Genomic DNA, 21,923 nt, shown 5'->3' on the forward strand with positions numbered 1-21,923 from the left:
TTAAAAAGCAGAGACAATACTTTGCCAACAAAGGTCTGTCTAGTCAAAGCTATGGTTTTTCCAGTAGTCATGTATGGATGTGAGAGTTGGACCATAAAAAAATTGAGTGCCAAAGAATTGATGCTTTTGAACCGTGGTATTGGAGAAGGCAACAGAGAGTTGTCTGAGATTCCCTTGGACAACAAGGAGATCAAACCAGTCAATCATAAAGGAAATCAATCTGAATATTCATTGGAAAGACTGATGCTGAAGCTCCAGTACTTTGACCACCTAATGTAAAGAATTGACTGATTGGAAAAGAGTCTGATGCTGGGAAATATTGAAGGCAGTAGAAGAAGGGGATGATAGAAGATGAGATGGTTGGATGGCATCACCGACTCGATGGACATGAGTTTAAGCAAGCTCCAGGAGTTGGTGATGGACAGGGAAGCCTGGTGTGTTGCAGTCCATGGAGTCACAAAGAGTTGGACATGACTGAGTGACTGAACTGACTGAAGAAAGTACTGACCTTGCAATTACAATACACCTAAGTTCTCAACAACATCATGTGAACAGAAGTGATGGATATCGCTTCCCAAATCTGGCTCTTCAGACCTTCACGTTCCCTTCTCCTTACATGCCAGCTAGAACCCATATGTGATGGCAACCCTGCTTTGACCATACCAATGATGACATGTCCTAGGAGGTGGCAGAATAACAACTTGGAGCAAAACTAAATGATCCCAGGGAGAAAAGCTATTCTGCCAGTCTGGACTGTTTTCATTGACATTATTCTCTATAAGAAAAAAAAAATACAGTTCTTTGATCACTTCAGTGTTAGGTCTTTTTGTTACAATGGTCTTACCATCACTAGTATATATAGGTGATGTCAGAAATCCATCTCTTCTTATGCTCTGGACTTGTGAGGAAGTCTTGGGGGAAACTACTTGCATGTGTGTTTATTCATGCTCACATGTGCAGTAAAATAAAAAAAAAAGCTAGTTAAAAATAAACTTTGAGGAGTATGATAAAATTAAAATATATATTTAGTGTTTGTCTCTGACTCCCAGCCCAGAGTTTCTAAAACACTTGGAATTTCCTGAGTAACAGCAGTGTCTTTTGTTGTTCATAATTAGCACCTTCTGACTACACTTGAGACTAGGCTAATGAGGTGACTCAGGGCGGGGCCCTAGATAGCATTAGGATGCTGGCTGGTTGGCAGAAAGACCTAACATGAGACGAGAAGGTGGAACTTTCAGCCCCACTCCCCAGTCTCTAGGAACAGGAAGGGATTTGAGACTGGCTTATAAAAACTCTCCAGCAATGATGTTTGGGGAACACATGCATGTGCTGGAAGGGTCGTGCACCCACAGCTAGGTCTCCACCGCCAACCCCATGCATCGCCTTATGCATCGGCTCTTCCTGAGTTGTATTCTTTGTAATAAACTGGTCAATGTAAGTAAAGCATTCTCCTTTATTTCTGTGTCAGTCCAGTGAATTACCAAACTTGAAGAGGATGTTGTAGAAATCTCCAAATTTACAGCTGGGTGGACAGAATATAGGTGCCCCTCAGACTTTTGAATGATGTCTGAAGTGAGGGGCAGTCATGTGGGACTGAGCCTTAACTGTAGGGTCTGCATTGACTCTGGGTATTTAATGTCAGAGTTGAATTCAATTCTTGGACATCTAGTTGGTGTCAGAGGATTGGAGAATTGGTGTGCAAACTCGCCACACATTTGGTGTCAGAAATGGTACCAGAAAAAAAACACCCCAGGAGATTAAGCCTACATAGAGTGTGGAGTGATAAGGGCTGACTCTAACATTTGCTCTACCTAAACACTGCAGTTTTGCCTCCGTCTCTCTGAACTGCAGGTCGGCAACAGCAGCAGCAACCTCAGGCACCACTGGACTGCCAGCAAGGGGCAAGAACCTGGTACAGTGCCAACCTAAGAAAGTGTTACATTGGACTTTTCTAGCTTCAGAAATGTGGTTGAGAACAGTAAATGCACTGCTTATTCTACAGATATCAGACCATATTATGGAACTTGGCAACACGTGCCCCAAACCGATACTGTGACTTTTCACCCACTGTTGTGAATGGTCATCGCTCATGCCCAGGCTATAGAAGACATAGCAGCTGGAGAGTCACGCATTTCTGCCCCTTCCCCACCACCTGCCCTGCTGCAAGCAACACTAGGAAGAATTTCAGGATTCTGCCACATCACTTTAGGTTTCTGTGCCTGAACTAGGCCCAAGCTGGGGATAGTAGACATATGTCAAACTGAATGAGAAGCTGAAGATTTGATTTACATTGGGCTGAGCTTTTTTTTTTAATTAAAATTTTTTTCTGGCTTTATTGAGATATAATTGTGGACAGGGTTTTTTAATACCTGAAAATGAAACTATCTGTTAGTATTTTAAAGTGAGCAGGAAAACTATAGGATCTGCCTGTTTAGGATCCTGTATAGGATCCAGGGAAGAAGTGAGAGACACATAGCATATTTGAAAGGCAATAGACAAAGCAAATCATGTAGTTTTCTGCTTGTACTTGCCAAGTGCATTTTATTCAACATGTAAAGTGGACCAGGTTTGGGTGTGAACTCCTGCCTACTTGGCTATCATGCTTCCACCATAACCATGAATCAATGGAATGGCTGATGAGGTCCCTGTTTTCAACAGCAATATCATTTGGTAGCAATAGCAACAGCAAAAGTTTGATTTTTTCTTTAAGCTTTTCTCTCTTCAAAGCCAGAGCAATTAGAACTAAACCCTTAAGCTCACTAAGCATCAGAGATTCTGGAGGGAGAAATATGATCAGGAGAGAAAAATATTCCAGCACAATACACATCCCCAAAACAGTTAATGTGAGTATTCAAAGGTGGGCTTCCCAGGGAGCTCAGTGGTAAAGATTCCACCTGCCAATGCAGGAGATGCAGGAGACACAGGTTGGGAAGATGCCCTGGAGAAAGGAATGGCAACCCACTCCAGTATTCTTGCCTGGAAAATCCCATGGACAGAGGGGCATGGTGGGCTACAGTCCATGGAGTCACAAAGAGTCAGACTGATTGACTGAGCACACACACACACACACACACACGTATTCAATATTCAGAAGATTGCTTTCACGAAGCAATCTTCTGCCCTTGAAACTAACTCCAGACTTCTTTTATATGAGACACAAATTGACAACTTATTTCACTCAGTCCTCTTTGATATAATATCTGTCATATATTAAAAGCTTCTCCAAATAAGCAAAAGATAAACAACTTTGTAGAAAAATAGGCAAAGGAAAGCAGGTATTCACATAAGGAAGAAATACACATGGTCAATAAGTATCTGAAAATATACTTAACCTCAGTAATAACTAAAGAAATATAAATATAAAAATAAAATACTGTTTTTACTTATCAGGGTGGCAAAATTTTTAAATATAAATTATATCTGGTTGGAAAGGGTCTGGGGAAATATACTGTTATTCAACATCAATGGGACTATAACTTGGAAAAGTCTTTTTGGAGGACAGTTGGGAAATAGCTATGAAAATTAAAACTGCATTTGTGTATGAGCATGGACACATATCAATGCCTGGGTGTGTAAAAGTGCAATGTATAGAAAATGGCTTGGAAGGATACATAATAAGCTTAATGCTACTTCTATTTCTCAGGAGAGGACAGACAGTGGAATAGAAGAAGAGTATTAATGGAAATTCGCTTTTTACACCAAGACTTAAAATTTGCTGTGTGTGAGTGTTAGTCAGTTGTGTCTGACTCTTTGAGACCCCCATGGATTGTAGCCCACCAGGAACTACTGTCCATGGAATTCTCCAGGCAAAAATACTGGACTGGGTAGTCATTCCCTTCTCCAGGGGGTCTTCTTGACCCAGGGATCAAACCCAGGTCTCCTGCAATGCATTCTTTACCATCTAAGCCACGAGGGAAGCCCTAATATTTGTTATCTTTGTAATTAAAATTTTTGAATGAAAAATTAGTCACACTAGCTTTTCAAAATTAAATAGTTAAATATATAAGGAAACAAAATATTTTAATTGATTTATTTCCCTTTAAAATAGGTTGTTGAATATTGAGCAGGCATAGTCTGCTCAAATTTAAGTAAGTTTTGGAAAACTGAACTATAAACCATACCTTGTTATAGGTAGGGTGATATTTTACATCCCTGGGCAGTACTGATCATGGCTCGCTTCGGCAGCACATATACTAAAATTGGCTTGCTTTAAAAAAAATAAATTAATTAACTTATTTGGCCACACCAGGTCTTAGTTGCAGCACGTGGGATCCTTGATCTTGGTTGCTGCATGCAGGATCTACTTAGTTACAGCATATGGGATCCAGTTCCCTGACCAGAGATGGAAACCAGTCCGCCTGCATTGGGAATGTGGAGTCTTAGCCACTGGACCACCAGAGAAATCCCTGAACAAGGCTTGTTTTAAACAATTAAAGATTAAAAATACAATCTTATGGAAAGTATTTTGAAATAAGGCTAGAGAGATTTTCATGTTTAAATAAAAAATCATGAATTCTATTATTAGTTATCTTTTCTTTTTGGCAGAGCCTGTCTTCAGTTTTTAAGCACTTGTGCCAAAGAAATGACCTTTTGCCAACCCAAATGTATGTACTTGTTCATTTGCAGGCCAAATTCATTCCAAATAACAGCAAGTCTTTCAAGAAATGTATATATTTTTAATATCAAAGATTTAAGCAAAAAAAAAAATGTCATTTAAAATATAAGGAGACAGTCTTACTTGGTCCTCAAAAGATAGAGCCTGAGCGACGTCTCTTGGAAATCCATCGATAACAATGCCCACTTCATCAGGCATTTGCATCAATTTTTGTTTTATCTCTGTAATTGTTGTTTCCTTTTTTTTAAGAAAAAAGATGAAAAACCACAGTTAAACTTACACTGACAACAAGTAGAAGAATCTTGGCAGGACAGAAGCAAATTATAAGAGTACCTGTGGGGCCAGTTCTCCAGTTGTAATTATTTTGGCAATAAGACTCCATTTCCTATTGCTGCTGGTACTGTGGATCTTCTTCCTTAATAATTCTCCTACTGAAATGTACTGAAATCCATAACGTTCTGCGATTTTCAAACTCTGAGTACCCTTTCCACTTCCTGGACCACCTGTCATTTAAAATAAGCAAAACTGTGACCTTCCGATACAATAAGAAATCCCCTTTTATATAGCTATTGTCTTCATCTTGAGATGAAGAATCTAGACCAGCAACCAGTGTGGAAACTATTCTACTTGTTTGTGACATTCTCAGAGCCACCTCTGAATGCAGAGAAAGCGTGGATTTTGTTAAGGAAAGGGTAGAATTGTCATGATCAACTTATTAAGTAAAAGAGACCTTTTTTCCTTCACCAATTTTAGTAAACAAGTAATTTTAAAAGTTGAATAATGCAGCTGAAACCACTTCTATTGTTTTCTGTGTAAGCTCTAATACTTTTATCCTCTGTAATAAAAAAAAATTCTGTGAGATACAAAAGACAATGATCAAAATGACAGAAATGTATTACACAACAATAGAGTTCAAGTGCAGTTTTGTGAAATGTAAAAATTAGTTTTAACCAAAAGCACAGCAATATTGACATGGCTTCTTTAAATTTTTCTTTGAACTGTCCAAGCATCTCTTTGCCTTGTCACCTTTAAATTCAAAAGAAATTTGATGCAATAAATATGAAGAGTGAATGGAAGAGATCTTTAAGGTAGAACAATTTCATAGAACTCATGATAATTTTGATTTTGTGACACATTAGCATGAAATAATATTTTGCAACACAGATCAATACCAATAATCAGGAACTGCCATTTATTTTTTTAAAACATAAGCACCTAAATAATTATAAAATATACGCCTCAAATTTTATTTCCAAATATTATATTATCTTAGTTGATTTATATTTTTAGACAACCTAGATTAATTGGAATCTAAAGTCTGGGTAAATTTCAAAATAATGCACATAACAATCATCCCACTCTGATTTGTTATTTGTTGGCAATTATACAAATAAAATATTTTCAAATACTTAATCATAAATTATTGAGTGTACACAGAATATTTTTAAAATATGCAATGAAATATTTTTGGTAATATTCACTGAAATATGATTACAATTTGTTAAACCATATTGAAAATAAAAATTCAATAGAAAAGTGAGTTGATGGTCTCTTTACTAATTCCATTTACCAATTTTTTTGGGGGGTAGAAATCATTCTACATATCATTATTTAGTACATTAAAAAAAATTCTTGTTGCAAATAATATAAGCAAAAAAAAAAACATTAAAAAAAGGTGTTTGTTTCACTTTGTTTTGGATTTTGTAGGAGAGTTCTGAGTGAGTCAACTTGGTTGGCCAGGGCTTATTTTCTTTAAAAAATGTTTGATACCCAGAAGTCTAAGATCAGCTAGTATACTGAGATCCTTTTTGGGATTGAGAGCCTCATAAAACTGGCTTTTGTCTTTTCATTGCCTCATTAAACATAGAAATTTATTGACATTTTTGACATTCTCTTGCTAAGAAGCTCTAAATACAATCCTATGAGACTTACCATTAAACTACTGTTAATACTATATTAAATTCATTACTGCCAAATGAAAAGCAAGTTTTGGTCTCAAATATTAATAGCTGCTTTTGGCCTATTAAATCATGGGCAAACCATGGGACTGGCTTGAAGAAAAATGAATACATGACCAACGCTGTCAACAAAGTCAAGCTAATTTGATCCCTGAAGAATGAAAGTTATCTTTCATAAACTACACTTTCACACTTTTCTTAATCTTCTAATCTCATAAGTCATCAAATTAAGACACCACAAATTTCACTGAATTAAAAAAAATTCAAACACGCTAAGAAAGTTACAGCACCTTCAAAAAAAATAGCTTTTTGTCAACTAATAGAGGCAACAGTAGACAACAAAAAATATGATTAACATAATTGACAGAGAATAGCATTAATATATTGGATGAATTTGATTACTGAAGCATCATAACAAATTAATCTTATTTTCTTCTCCCTGAAACCAGAGTAAGTTTAATTTGCTATATTTATTTAATTCCACTACTTATAAATATTAGGATCCATCTTATTCTTAGATTTAACAATTATGCTAACATAAGAGAGATTCATTAACATCTGTGCCAAGAAGGCTAGCTTTAAAAAATTTTTTTTGTATTGCCAGAAGGGAAATTTTGCTTATTTAGATGTGGGTATCTGTCCCCCACTCTTTGTCAGGATGGAACTAATAAAAATTTGTAAGGTTCAGGTACAATTATTTTATAATTCCTCAAAAGTCATAAAATTGTCCCAATTTTCTCAGACAACCTAAGGTTCAATTCTTTTCTTCTCCTATCTCAGTCCTCTAAGAGTTATTTCCACTCACTGGTTCTGTTTCATTCTTATAACACATAAAATGTTACAACACATTGTGTAAGTCCAAAACCAAAATTGCACCCTTGGGAAACTAGTTGATTTTATTTAGTAAAAAAGAACTGTGAAGTGGATGGGATTTGAGCATTTGTATCTTCTCCACAGATCTTAGTTTACGGAAATATTTTAATCATTTTCATATAAAACTCACAGTGTACAAAAAATTCATATACATGTGCTATTTTTACAACAGCAGCTCGTATTACACCCTTTTCATGAACAATCAAGCTTTCATTTGTTTATCTTGATAATAATCGCCAATACTATACTAACAATAAGAAAAACAAAACTGAGAGAGTATCTCATTATAAAATGATGAAATAATTTCCAACAATTCTTTACCTCTGGCTTTATTTTTTAATAAAGCATTTCCTTGTCTTCTAGGTAAGAACTCCAAAATTTTAAGCACATACACAAAAATTCCAGTTTCAAGAATAGATAGAGATTTATGGCATAATAGTTAGTGGCTGCCATAAACCATGAGAATATTTTGACATTTTAGAAAATTGATTTCTGTGCTCTCATTCTACAATTATTATAACAATCCAGGGCTAAATATATTTACAACTTTATTTTCAGTACACTTATAAATGTACAAATGTCCCTCCTGCCAGTCTGGTAACTTGAATTATTTTTCTTACGTTTATTGGCATGTTTTTTCCCAGTTGCCATCATCATTACATCTTCTGGGAACAGTATTTCTTTGCTTGGGGGCTGTATACATGTGGCTTTTGGCTAACAATTACTGGCTAGAATAGCTTTGAATATTGCACACTAGATTTTTGCTTTTGATCATCTTTGCAAAAGCTGAGTCAAATTGGAAAGTGAGACAATGATTACAAATGTTTCATGTTCACAGGTCTCTCATAATTCTACAGCTTTTGAGGAAGCTAGAATTGCAAGGGTGGCCAAAAATGCATGTTGTAAAATTACTTATGATATTTTCAATATCTATTCCTTGTGAAATGGCATCAGACTGATATTTTCATATTCAACATAAAATTCACAGTGGCAATTTAAAAAATTAACTATTATCCTTGTTATATTCATTAATACTCAGATGTTACTTGCTGTGTAAAACATTATTCTATTAGATTTGCTTGTCTAATAATATCAAACTTAGATTTTATTGTAGGTGCCAGTATGTCATAAGGAAGATTCATTTATATGAATCTTTACCTACATATTATTATTATTTATTTTTTGCTTAAAAGTTAATGGTCAGTAAAAATTCAGTTTGTTGAGTTAAAGGGAAAAAAACCACATCATGTTTAGAACACTTCTAATGGATGCAGTTACCTACGTTAAAAATTAAGCAGATAAAAACCACAAGACAATAAATCTTGAAGAGGTCACTTATTTTCAATGACCAAGAATTTCTACAACATTGTAATGAGATTCTATAAAAGTGCAATAGGCATTAAATATAACAATATATTTTATTGAAAATGATGCTAAAAATATGTCTACTGTTTTTGTTTCCCTGGGATTCTCCAGGCAAGAACACTGGAGTGGGTTGCCATTTCCTTCTCCAATGCATGAAAGTGAAAAGTGAAAGTGAAGTCACTCAGTCGTGTCCGACTCTTAGCAGCCCCATGGACTGCAGCCTACCAGGCTCCTCCATCCATGGGATTCTCCAGGCAAGAGTACTGGATTGGGGTGCCATTGCCTTCTCCGATTATCCAACTAAGTATTTGCAAATATGGTGCATTGTTGACATAATTTTTGAAACATAAACATATGAACAAAGAGCAATAGAATGAGAATTTTGCTTTCTGCCTCATACCTATGACAAGAATGATTTTTGGTCGAGGTCTAGTAGGATCAAAGACCTCATACTCCTCAATCAGCTCTGCAGTCTCAGAAAGGTCCGTGTCACTTTCTATGGAGAATTGATGGATTGGAGGGAGCCGATCATACCGCCGATAAGGAAAGTTTGAATTTTCAGGCATTACTGCAAAAGAGTAAGATAACTTTGAAACGGAAAAAAAAAAAAGCACAATAAAACATTTTATGCACTTCACCAATTACTTGAAGAAATTTTAAAATTAAATGATTCTGATTGTTTTCAACTGAGAGTAGATTCCTGTCCCCTTAAGTGGTCAGCAAACTTTTCCTTAAAGGGTCAGATAGTCTCCACTTGGGGCTTTGAGGGACATAGAGTTTCATATTACAATTATTAACAGTTAGGAAAACAGTCTTAGATAATAAGTAAACAAATGGATGTGCTTGTGTTCCAATTAAATTTTGTTTATAAAAAACAAGCAGTAAGCCAGACTTGGCCCTGGGTTCATAGGCTGCCAACTTTGGCCCTAGAGGAAACTTAAGTTCACCTAGTCTTGCTTGGTAGTTCATGTATATCCTGTTCTCCTAAAATGGTGCTCCCTAAAAAAAATAAAAAATAAAAAAATAAAATGATGCTCCCTAGAGCAGTGTACTGCATACCTTCACAACTTTCACAACCATATGCAGCTGCCCATGGAGGTAATGCTAACATATAGTAAGTTTCATTTATCCATAAATATAGATATGCAGTCACTATGATTCAGGTACTATGATACCATTCCGCAGAATAGCTTGGTGGCATAATGCACAAAAACTTAAAGTATTGTTACAAGGCAGAGAGCAGCAAACGTTTTCTACATTTGGAACATCTTTCATTGTCAATTAACTTTACTTTCCCAATATTTATTATCTTTAATCTCTTTGATTTAAAAATGTGACTATGAAGATTTAAATTTACATCTACAATAGCGACAAATATTTGCTCTTTATTGTTAGACATGTTAGTGTGTTGAGGATGGTTCAGTAGAAGAATAAAATAAGATGTAATCCTGTCTTCACAGAGCTTACAATATAGAGCTTATATGCTTATATTTGGTAGCAGTATGTATACCAGGTTTGTTAAGTGCTAAAATGAATATCTCTATGGTAAACACCATAGGAGTTCAATGAGTAGATCCATCTGGGCTGGAGTGGTATAAAAGAACTTGCAAAGGAGGCAGGACTTGAACCTCGAAAGACTAGAACAGGTGATGAAATGTAGTAAGGATTTCTCATTTGGGAGAAATAAAATACAAGACTCAAGAGTCGGAAATACAAATGACATATTCAAATAGACCAGAGGACAGAGGTGGCAAGCCCAAATCAGGCAGATGGCCTCAACCAGCTATTGATATTTGATTCATAGATCCTTCCTTCTTCATCATGGTTTGGTATTCAAGGAGACAAAGAGAAGCTGTAACTACCCCAAAGGCAACAGCACAAAGGAGACGGAAGGTCACCTGGCCTTCCATGAGAAATCTGGTTAAGGGTATTACTGAATTTTAGCATGGCATAATGCTCACATCCCTCCAGGGGATGCTGATAAGGCAGAACTTTTCATTTTCTGTTCATACAATAAATGAGGTCATTGACTACTAACTCATGGGACTCACTTTATTTACAAGAAGAGTGAGACTGTCTACAGATGGCAGTGGGTATTCTTTAGAAAATTCTGGGAAGGGCTATGTTAGTAAAGGCACTAACAATATTATCCTGTTCTGCCTTGAAACTGAATTGCTTCATCCAACACAGGGCACCACTTTAAGCATTATCCTTGACTATTTTCTTCCCTCACTCTTCACATCTGTTCCCATAGACTTACCTCTAAAACATATCTGAAATGCACAGTTTTTTTTTTTCTGTGTCTCCATTACCACAACTCTTCCCCAAACTACCATCATTTACCCAGACTACTGCAATAGACCTCTACTGGTTGCTTGCTTTCACACTTGGCCCAAAGTCCATTGCTTGAAATACTCTTTCCTTACTGAGCCCATGGCTAACTGCTTCTTGTCACTCACATTTCAGTTTAAATGTCACCTCTTATAAGAGGACTTTACTGACATTTTAATCTGGGGCAGCCACTCGGTTAGTTTCAAGGACATCACCCCTTATAATAATGCTCTGCACAGCACATACCACTTCACCATTTGAGAGGCTTCTAATTCATTCGTTGTTTGTCCTCTCCCATTAGAAAAAGTTCCATGATAGCAGCGACTTAGCACACACATGGAGAAAAGCCAGAAGATGGGTAGGTAGTGTGTGGTCACAATGTGGAGGACTTTAATCACCAGGGTAAAGGTTTCAGCTTCAATCTGGTAGAAACCCAGTGGAGGCTTTTTTGGGTGTAGAGGAATGACATAATGAAATATATTTTCCAGGAAGATAAATCTGGTGGTGGTTAGAATGGATTTGAGTAGGGAAAAACTAGGAGCAGAAAGAGTACAGCTAGAAGGCTGTTAAAGTGATTCACACAAGAGAAGTGAGGGCTTAGGTAAGAGGGGAAATAGGGGATATGGAAATGAGTGGCTGGATATGAAGGACATGATTTGGATTAGGATATGGGCTTCCCAGATGGTGCTAGTGGTAAAGAACCTGTCTGCCAATGCAGGAGACATGAGTTCAGTCCCTGGGTCGGGAAGATCTCCTGGAGGACATCTTCTGCCATACTCTCCTGAAGGAGGGTATGGCAGTTCACTCTAATATTCTTGCCTGGAGAATCCCACGGACAGAGGAGCTGATGGGCTACAGTCCAAAGGGTTGCACAGTTTGGACATGACTGAAGTGACTTAGCGTGCACGCACACATGGGAGATCATGAAGGTGACTGTCAAAAACAACTGCCAGGTGAAAAGCCTAAAAGATAGGGAATGCACTGCATTTCATACTGTATCTTCCTGCCCTCTCTTGAATGTTCCAGAAATACTGGGCTTCTCTCCTTCCTGTCTTTATCCTGGCCTCTCCCATGTCAGGTATTTCTGTTCTCTATTCCCTAGTACACTCTCAATCTCCTCCATCCTTTTCTATCTGACACCTACTCAGCTTTCTGTCTCTTATATTAGCATATCAGTTCTTCTAGGAAGCCTACCTTGAATCTAGCCGAGGATGGATCCATCTGCCTTGTTAATATCAGCATATGGTATTTCCTATAGCATTCACTGTGCTTCTAATTACGTATTTAATGCCTGGCTTCATCCTACACTGTAAGTTCCGTGGGGGCATGTGCCTTGTTTGTTCTTTCTTGGAGGCTACACAACCTCAGTCTTAAAAGTGTGTCTGACACATAGCAGTACTCAATACATGGTTATTTTATAGCTCAACTGACTCATTGACTGACTCCAAGGTAATAAAAAAAGGAGGGTCGTTTTGAAGCAAATATGATTTGTTTAGTTTTTGACATGTTCAGTAAAGATGACAATGAGATATTCCAAAAGAAAAGTTATATAGACATTTGGAGCTATGGGATTAAAACTCTTAATTTATGAGTAATCATTTGTTCAGTTGTACATACACTGCAAAAAAATGGATGCTCATCTCACATTTATAGTACAACATTTTAAAGAACCGTCAGCTAATAATTTATCCTTGTTTTATATTTTTACTTAGAAAAGTAAGTTGCTTAAAAATTATTTAAATGTTTTATTTCACAGAATAATTTTTCATGATAATTATATATTAGCATAGCTCTGTTAATATTTCAGCAAAAATGCACAAGTCACTTTTTATTTCTAGAAATAATAACAACGCTTTAAGTTACAGGGAAGTTAGCAATACTGTTGATTTAAACAATGTATTCTATAAATCACAGTTAAAAACCTAAAAAGCACAAACTTGTATAGCATTTCATAAAATAAAATTTTATTATTACAGGGTTCATCAGTTTAGAAACTATTTTCTGCATTTTAGGCTATGTTCCAGATATCAGACAGTGTGATACAATATTCTAGTTACCATAGTATGTGAAAGCTTTTATTTGATGATTAAGTAAAAGATTTCTAAGTGGGAATTCTGGTAAAGTGTCAGTAGGTATGGAGAGTCTAAAATTAACAAGCAATTTCCATTTTAATGAAAGTTAAACCTACATTTTCCATTCCTATTGTAGCTCATTCTGCTAATCAAGAGTTCCAAAATGGTCATCAGTGAGTCCAGTTCAGCCCCATAGATATGCTTTGTTCATCTGGACGTTTTCCCAGTATTTGTGCTTGACTGCCTTTAGACAATGACTGTTTCCTCTAGTCTTGTTCTCCAGTTTCACCATAGTCCCCACCATTGTCTATTACATACTTGGCCTGTCTGGCTTCTATATATAATGAAGACAATTAATAGTATAAAATAGAAGCATTCAGATTTCATTTTGTTACAAAATAGTAGTTTATACAACCAGTCTGAGAGCAGCTTTTCAATAGGTGAATGTCACATCCTCTTAAACTTATATTTGAAAGCATAAACATATCTTAGACTAAATCCAGTAATACTTAAGGTTTGTAGTGCTTAAAGGTTTAAAAAGAAGTTCCCCATATTTGTCACTCGATTTAACAAGGGCAGAGGGCATGTATTTAACATTGAGCCAGATACAAATATATTATGACATTCTGGGAAGGAAATTAGCCCTTTAGGGAAGGTGTATGAACCCTTCAAACTCACAGAAATATCATTGTGTTCCTTTAAGCAGTAATTTCCTAAGTGGTCTGCCACCGTGATAACTGCCTACAGGTGCTCTTTTGAATACGGAAGCCTAAATGACCTAGAGGAGCTCCTGCATGGACAGAGAAGTCTTCTCCTCTCTGGAGATATTTCTGAGAAAATAGCATTTCTGCTTTTTCTCCTTGCTTGTGTTTCTTAAAAATTAATACACTATAACTCCTCCCTATGTTCAAATAAAATTTAAGGGTGTCAAGGTAAGATGTTGCTGTTGTTTAGTCGTTAAATTGTGTCTGACTTTTTGCAGCCCTATGGACTGTAGCCCACCAGGCTCTCCTGTCCATGGAATTTTCCAGGCAAGAATACTGGAGTGGGTTGCCATTTCCTTCTCCAGGGGATCTTTTCAGCTCAGGGATTGAACCCGTGTCTCCTGCATTGGCAGGTGGGTTCTTTACCACTAAGCCACCAGGGAAGCCCCAATGGTAAGATAAAACAAACTAAAATGTATTTCCTCTTGTATTTATTGTAAATAGAATTGTCTCTGTTTCAAATTCTGTCTGCATAATTAAAACTTTTCTAGGTACAATTTTTAAGAATGGTTTAAATTTTGAAAATAGAATGATTTTGGACACTGAAAAAGAATTAATTGGCTTCTTCTGATTGGAACTGATTCCACTTTGCAAATACTATTGTATTTCTCAATTTTATCTGGAGCCTAAAAGGCTGCTTGGCTGATGTTGAACTAATTTTGATAAACACAAATTTTGGAAAGCTAGAATACCATGAATCTCCTCTCGTGAACTCCAGTTCTTAGAACCAAATTATTCCTAAAATTGTTAAACAAGTTTATGCATCCCATTTCTTTCATAGCACCCAAATGCCTAATCTCATGCTTTGCATTCAGCAGCTGCTAAATAAATCCTTCTTGAGTTAACTAGTATAAACTTTATATGCATTTATGCAGATACATTAAAATGAATTTGGAAACACAGCAACAAGTTAAATCTCTTCTTAGCTAATAAAAATGTTATAGTTATTAATAACTATCAATTTTGTCTGTCATCTACTCATTTATTTAGAAAAGTCTTTTTGCATTTTTAAGAAAAATTCAGTTTGCTAATGTAATTCATTTTACAAAATAATGAAGTCAGTAAAAAATTTCATTAAGCTTTTAGTGAAGTACTGGACAACAGTATGTAATTGTGTTTGTCTTATCATAGAGGAGATTAGAATTAGTAGCAGAGAGAGATTAGTCACGTTTCAGGACCAAATATCCTTTCAGGCATTTGAAAACCTATTAAATTAAATCACTGCCTACAGTTTATATGTTATGTTTTAAAGAATATTGCTATAAATATAAACTATTATTCTACATATACATTACCATTTCTTAGGAAGGATCTCCGTGACTGTCCTCCATTGAGTGGAGGTAAAGTCTTCTTCTCCTGGCTTACAAATGTATCCCATTTCACCTTGTCACATCCTCCTAATTCCTTTACTTTCTGTAAACAACTTTCCAAGTACTCTACTGGGTCTTCAGGCTTTGAACACATCAGTCCATTCAAAAGGCTCTGAAATATAACAACAAAATACGTCCACATAAAATATGTTTTTAAACCACCTCTGTCAAAATAGTGTATATCCCATCTTTAAATTCTGGGTTGTTTAGATTCTTTGCATTTTTTTTAAATAAACAATTCGAGTTGAAATTATGCTTTTATTGAGTAATTAAAACAACCCCTTAAATTCTTGACCAGTTAGTTTTCAGCTCAGCATTCTCTGTTCTTTAAACAACTAAGGCCAAAAAACAAAAACAAAAACAATTAAGGCCAACTGCATTGTTTAAAATGGAAGAACTCTATCAATATGAGATTAAGTACAGTGTGTAAAAATGCGCCAGTCATGATTGATTTCATTCCTACCCATCCTTAAAGTCTCCAAGCCTCAGTTGCAGAGGGTGATTTATGGATTGAAACACCTGGAACATAGTAAATAATAAATGTTGATGGTTTTAATCACCATCATAATCATCAGTAAGTCCCCACTGAGCCCTCGGGTTGGCTTGCAGACCCCTTCTTTGGTGTTCATTGTACCCAGAAAAAACTCTTATCTGTCATTCATACTAAAACCATCAGTTTATGTTTTGGTCTTCTCTTCTAACCTATAAAATCTTCAACAATACAGTGTGGGTCTTATTTATTTCTCAATATCCAACCTCTGACACTTTTCCTTGTACATGACAGGTACATCCTGGACTGTTCTCTTATCAGAAAAAAAATTCACTCAAAACATAAAGACTGACTCCAAAAAATCTATTTGATATATAATAAATCACTACAATGTGTATATTTCACTATATAATACACTACAATGTATATATTTCAATATGTAATTGAAATAACAGAAGAAAGCCTGGTGTCTGATATGTCACAAGTATTAATTTCTATAAGTGCTACAAATTTGGAAATGCTCATTCCTGGGAGCTGAACTGATGTGAAAAATGTTTTCTTTTGGAGTGTTTTATGGAAAGCATTGAGGATTATTATCATTGTTATTAATAAACAAAACGTACACTCTTTGAAAGGCTAACAGCTTTTCTAAATACAGCACTTTATTTTCAAATTATTCTTGTGCAAATTACTCAAAATAGTAGGCAGTTTCTACCAGGTACATTAGTCCTCCGAAACCCTAAATAATATAGGTTAGAATGTTCAATCTGAGGGGTTCAACTGCAGAGGGAGTGGATAAAACTAACCTGGGCATTCACATCCACACACACACACACACACACACATACATTGCGTTTAACTCCTCACATTCCTCCTACATTAACGTAGCTAACTCCATGACAGGACTTACTCTACATCTTACTGTATATCTGCGTGCTTTAGCTTACTTAATGCACTTTCAGTCCTATGTGGCATTATTATCCCCATTCATAGACTAGGAAATCAGGGTTCAGAGATGTTAGTGAATTGACCTAGGTTACTCAGCTAGAAACTTGTAGGCCTAGGATTCCAACTCAATGGTTTTGATTTCCTATATTCCTCTCTCTACAGCTTGCAAAAACATATATGGGATAAAAAGAAAGTGCTAGAAAATCTGTGCCCCATAGGTAATCCAACTGCAATTTGAGTCATTCAATATTGAAAGTGAAAGTGAAAGTGACTCAGTCATATCCGACTCTTTGCGACCCCATGGACTATAGAGTCCATGGAATTCTCCAGGCCAGAATACTGGAGTGGGTAGCCTATCCCTTCTCCAGGGGATCTTCACAACCCAGGGATCAAACCCAGGTCTCCTGCATTGCAGGCAGATTCTTTACCAACTGAGATTAGATCTTTAATTTTGTTTTATCCCTTAGTTCAGTCGCTCAGTCATGTCTGACTCTTTGCAACCCCATGAACTGCAACACGCCAGGTCCCACTGTCCATCACCAACTCCTGGAGCTTGCTCAAACTCATGGCCATTGAGTCAGTGATGCCATCCAACCATCTTATCCTCTGTTATCCCCTTCTCCTCCTGCCCTCAATCTTTCCCAGTATCAGGGTCTTTCCCAATGAGTCAGTTCTTCGCATCAGGTGGCCAAGTTGGAGTTTCAGCTTCAGCATCAGTCCTTCCATTGAATATTCAGGAATGATTTCCTTTAGGATTGACTGGTTTGATCTCCTTGTAGTCCAAGGAACTCTCAAGAGTCGCCTCCAAAACCACAGTTCAAAAGCATCAATTCTTTGGCGCTCAGCTTTCTTTACAGTCTAACTCTCACATCCATACATGACTACTGGAAAAACCATGGCTTTGACTAGATGGACCTTTGTCAGCAAAGTAATGTCTCTGCTTTTTAATATGCTATCTAGGTTGGTCATAGCTTTTCTTCCAAGGAGCAAGTGTCTTTTAATTTCATGGCTGCAGTCACTATCTGCAGTGATTCTGGAGCCCAAAAAGATAAAGTCAATCACTGTTTCCATTGTTTCCTCATCTATCAGCCATGAAGTGCTGGGACCAGATGCCATGATCCTAATTTTTTGAATGTTGAGTTTTAAGCCGACATTGAGTTTTTATCCCTTTTATTGCCCTAAAATGAGTGAACATACTCAATGAAGAATTGTTTGCTGGAAAATATATGTTTCCACCCTCTCTAACCGAATCTAACTCCAAAAGGGGTACAGATATCAGAAGCGAGAATGAGGTCCACTCCTTCATAGATAATTTAAATCTTTTCTTCTAATAGTCACCATCAGGGATCCAAAACAACCAGCAGATATTGTTTTACTCAGTCTATTTGAGTTAACCCTCTGAGAACTTGAGTAATCTATTTTGATACTTTCCCCAGTATTCAAATGGATTGCCAAATCTCTGCTGTAAGGTACAACGACACAAGATCAGTATACATACCATAAAGTTAACTAGAGTTAAGATTTCATGACAAAATTAGGGAAAAGTGATTTTTGCCTTAAACATTTAATCTAGGAATGGAAACACATCCCAAACTTGAACTTATCCTTTTAGCTCATGTGACGTCTCATGTCAGAGAGAAATCTGAAATGTCAGTAAGATACAGATTGTTGCTTGACAATATGCAGATTCAATAATCATTCACTTGGTCTACAGCAGTGTCTAGTATCTACAACTGTGTCCAATGTTTTGGGTTTGATAGATATTTAATTGAAACTTTGCATACCTAGAAACTTTATATAGGTACCCGTATTGCAATTTTGAAGGATAAAATCCAGTTTGGAAACTTAAAGCATTTGGTTTTGCTATCTACATTCATCACATGGAGAACTGCCAAGTTTTACTTTTCTCTTGTGCTATGAACAGCACAGATTCTTCTTACAGGAAGGATGGAGCTTTTGGAGGTCACCAGCAGTCTCCTTCCATCTTTGCATTGCCTGGGATTGCATTTAAGTACTCTATAATTCTGTATTTCACCTAAGCAAATTGACTTCCTGTTCTGGGTGTGTACTATTTTGTAACCTCCCATTCATATGCAGAAAAGCCAAGGAAAAGCATAGCACCTGAACAAAAGCACCTGCCATCGCTTATTTGCATAAACAGTGTAGATTTTCATGCACAAACGATCAAAATTCTCTGCGGTTACCAAGGGGAAAAACAGTACCCGCATTTATAAAGAAAATAGGAGTACTATTTAAGTGGCACTTTGCAATCAGGTGACCCTCCTGCAGATGATTCTAATTACTCTTTTAGGAATGACACTGATTTCAGTAGTAGTATTTATGGACAAAACAGCTCTTCATCTCCATGTTTACTTTTTGAAAATAGAAACAAAGAAAAATTCTTAACAAGAATCCTACAAACCCTCAAGACCTATCCTTATGCAACATCTCCTGATTATTTTCAAATATTAGTGACACATTTGCTAGACTTGAGTTTCACATACTAGGCTTGTGCTTAGTGGGTGATTTACCTGGACATCTTGTTTTCAGATAGACCTGAAATCGGTGGCTTAAGAAGTGAGTCAAAAAGGAAGATCTGTAATTATGGAGGTCCATTTAAAGACAATTTGGGAAAACAGAGACAAAATTATTTTTCCAAGTAGTGTTATAAAATTCCTTTTAGCAGAACAACCCCGCTCAAATAGGAGAAAGAGCAATGCACTTCTAGTTTACTACATTAGTCCATAGTCTATCATCTTTCAGAAATGGGGGACCTGGTTTCAGGACTCGCTCTATGAAACCTGGCTTGCTTCCATTTTTTTTTTTTCTTACCCTAAGTAAAAACACAGGATTAAGGAATGTTTTAAAATTCAAATACAGAGAGAAGGAAAGGAAGCAAAACAACTCGGGAGGTTGGCTGTCATTTAGAACTAACCAAGGTTCTAGTTCATCCTCCAGCCTCCTCTCCCACATTCTCAAAGTGTCCCCCATCCCCCGGGGGCCCTGGTGCAGATGATGCTGTTCTGCGGTGGGAAGAAGACAGAGCAACAGGAGTCACGCACGCCTCGCCACTCCCTCTCGGACTGGCTTTCTCTAGGTGGGCTGGTTAAGGCGGGCGAAAGCTATGGGCTGGGGAGGTGAGGAAGAAGAACCATCTCTTCAAGACGACGGGAAAACGTGCTCTGCAGTTCATTCACCGAAAGCGCAGAGCAGCGTTGGGTGACTGCCACCCGGGAGGTAGCGCTGCCTTTAATGGGTATGGATTTGTTTTTTTGCATCTTCATCCCTCTCCTCCAAGCTATCCCTTGTCCTGGCCCCTTTCATCCTCACTTCCCAGTCAACGCGGGGGTCCCGACCCTCGGCGCGCGGAGGGCCTGAGACTCTAGACCCCTCGGTTCAGAGTCCTTGCTCGTTGCTAGGCGCCAGGGTACCCACCTGGCCTGATCCTCGCCCCCGGAGTGCGCGGCCGGCCGCTGCCAGCAGCCCACCCTGGGAGTCCACATCGGAGGGATGCGCGGGGGGCAGCCTGCTTTCAGAACCAGTTTGAAGACTGAAACTTGATTTTCGAGATGGGGGCTTCTGAGCCCAGCCACCCGACAAGAGCCGAGCCATCCAAGGACCCGGCAATCCACCAGAAAGGCAGCTACCCCCGGGCAAGCAGGCTAGCAAGCTTCTGCAAGCGCCCTCACTTGCGTGCCCCTCGTCTTCAAGGTGGGACGGGGCGCGGCTTCCTCACCCAGAACCTCGGGGATGCCCTGCCCCGATCTCCCCGTCCGTCTCTGCCAAACCTAGCCACCTACCTCGAAAAGCTGAGGGATTTCTCTCCGGGCCAGATACTCCTTGGCTTCGTTGGTGTTCATGGCTGCTTCGCGCGTGCCTTGGGGAGCAGACGGGAGGCTCCGGGGCTGCGGCGACCTGGGCCGGGGCCAGCGGTTTCAGTGCCGAGCACCGTGCAGCCCTGGCTTTCACGCGCAAACACTCACACGCTCGGCCCTGCCAGCCCAGGCCGGGCTCCCCTCCGCCTCTCCGCGGGGACTGTGGTCTCAGCGCTCCCGCCGCCCGCGCCTCTGTGATTGTCCCCGCGCCCGAGCTGCGGGCTCGGCGCCGCGGCTTCCCAGGTTCCGGGCTGCGCGGCCGCCAGGGGAGAGGCGGAGAGAGCGGAGGAGGGAGGACGGTTCAGCGGACGCCAGGCAGCAGCCCGCCCGCCTCTCCGGCTCCACACGCGGTGCTCTGCACCTCCCGAGCCCCGTCTGCGGCGGCGGCAGCGGCCAGTTACGCTGCGGGGCGGGGGGTGCGGGGTAGGGTGGGTACGGGTGCGCGCGGGGGGCTCGCAGTCACACCCCTCTGTGTCACACTGCCACCCCGGCACCGTGCTTCCCTGCGCGCCGCCCCCGGCACGCGGCCACCTGGGATCAGGTGGCCAAAGGAGCAGAGTCCGTGTCTGTAGGAACCTGCCACCCTTTCCCTTCTACACACACACACACACACACACACACACACACACACACACACGAGTTACTCCTGAATGCCCAAGAAACTCCCAGGAAGAAACCTAATTACCACAGCATTTATGGTTTATTTCTAAAGTTACCGATCTTTCACAGGGAGTTAGTTGGGAGTGAAGAGTTCAAGGGAACTGATGGTGTGGACGCCATCCTCCTTACGATAGTCCTACCTTTCAGGAAAGTTTTACCAGCTAGTCTCCAGTTTTTCCCTGTTAGTGTTACGAATCCTTACTGCTACTGCTAAGTCACTTCAGTCGTGTCCGACTCTGTGCGACCCCATAGAAGGCAGCCCACCAGGCTCCCCCGTCCCTGGGATTCTCCAGGCAAGAGTACTGGAGTGGGGTGCCATTGCCTTCTCATAACGGAAGGATTAGTAAGTAATCAACTAGTAATTACGTCTGTAGAGAGAAATAGGAAGGTGGAGAAGTGGGTGGTGGTGGAGAGTCGGAGATTGCTTCAGTTGGAAACATGCTTAGTAGGTGGATGGGCGCCACCATTAATTTGATGGGAGGAATGTGCGGGTTGGTGAACCACAGGCCATTGGAGCACCCTGGGGTGGGTATGGGTGGATGTGATAAAACAGCGTTTACTGGTCAAGCATCTTCTGTTACAAACCATTATCAAGGTGCACC

General features: G+C 38.9%; 1 protein-coding gene across 1 annotated transcript in view; it reads right to left on the reverse strand.

The window, feature by feature from the left end:
- Positions 1–20,889, reverse strand: part of AK5 (adenylate kinase 5) — a 61,080-nt gene extending 40,191 nt beyond the window's left edge. The window contains exons 1-5 of the mRNA XM_055587106.1: positions 20,587–20,889; positions 15,274–15,460; positions 9,212–9,379; positions 4,949–5,118; positions 4,739–4,852 (exon numbers count right to left, since the gene is read on the reverse strand). Coding sequence (XP_055443081.1) covers positions 4,739–4,852; positions 4,949–5,118; positions 9,212–9,379; positions 15,274–15,460; positions 20,587–20,646 — 699 coding nt within the window. The 5' untranslated portion in view covers positions 20,647–20,889. The remainder of the gene's footprint in view (positions 1–4,738; positions 4,853–4,948; positions 5,119–9,211; positions 9,380–15,273; positions 15,461–20,586) is intronic.
- Positions 20,890–21,923: the final 1,034 nt, after the last annotated feature.

Source organism: Bubalus kerabau, chromosome 6 (assembly GCF_029407905.1).
Source record: "Bubalus kerabau isolate K-KA32 ecotype Philippines breed swamp buffalo chromosome 6, PCC_UOA_SB_1v2, whole genome shotgun sequence".
NCBI lineage: Eukaryota > Metazoa > Chordata > Mammalia > Artiodactyla > Bovidae > Bubalus > Bubalus kerabau.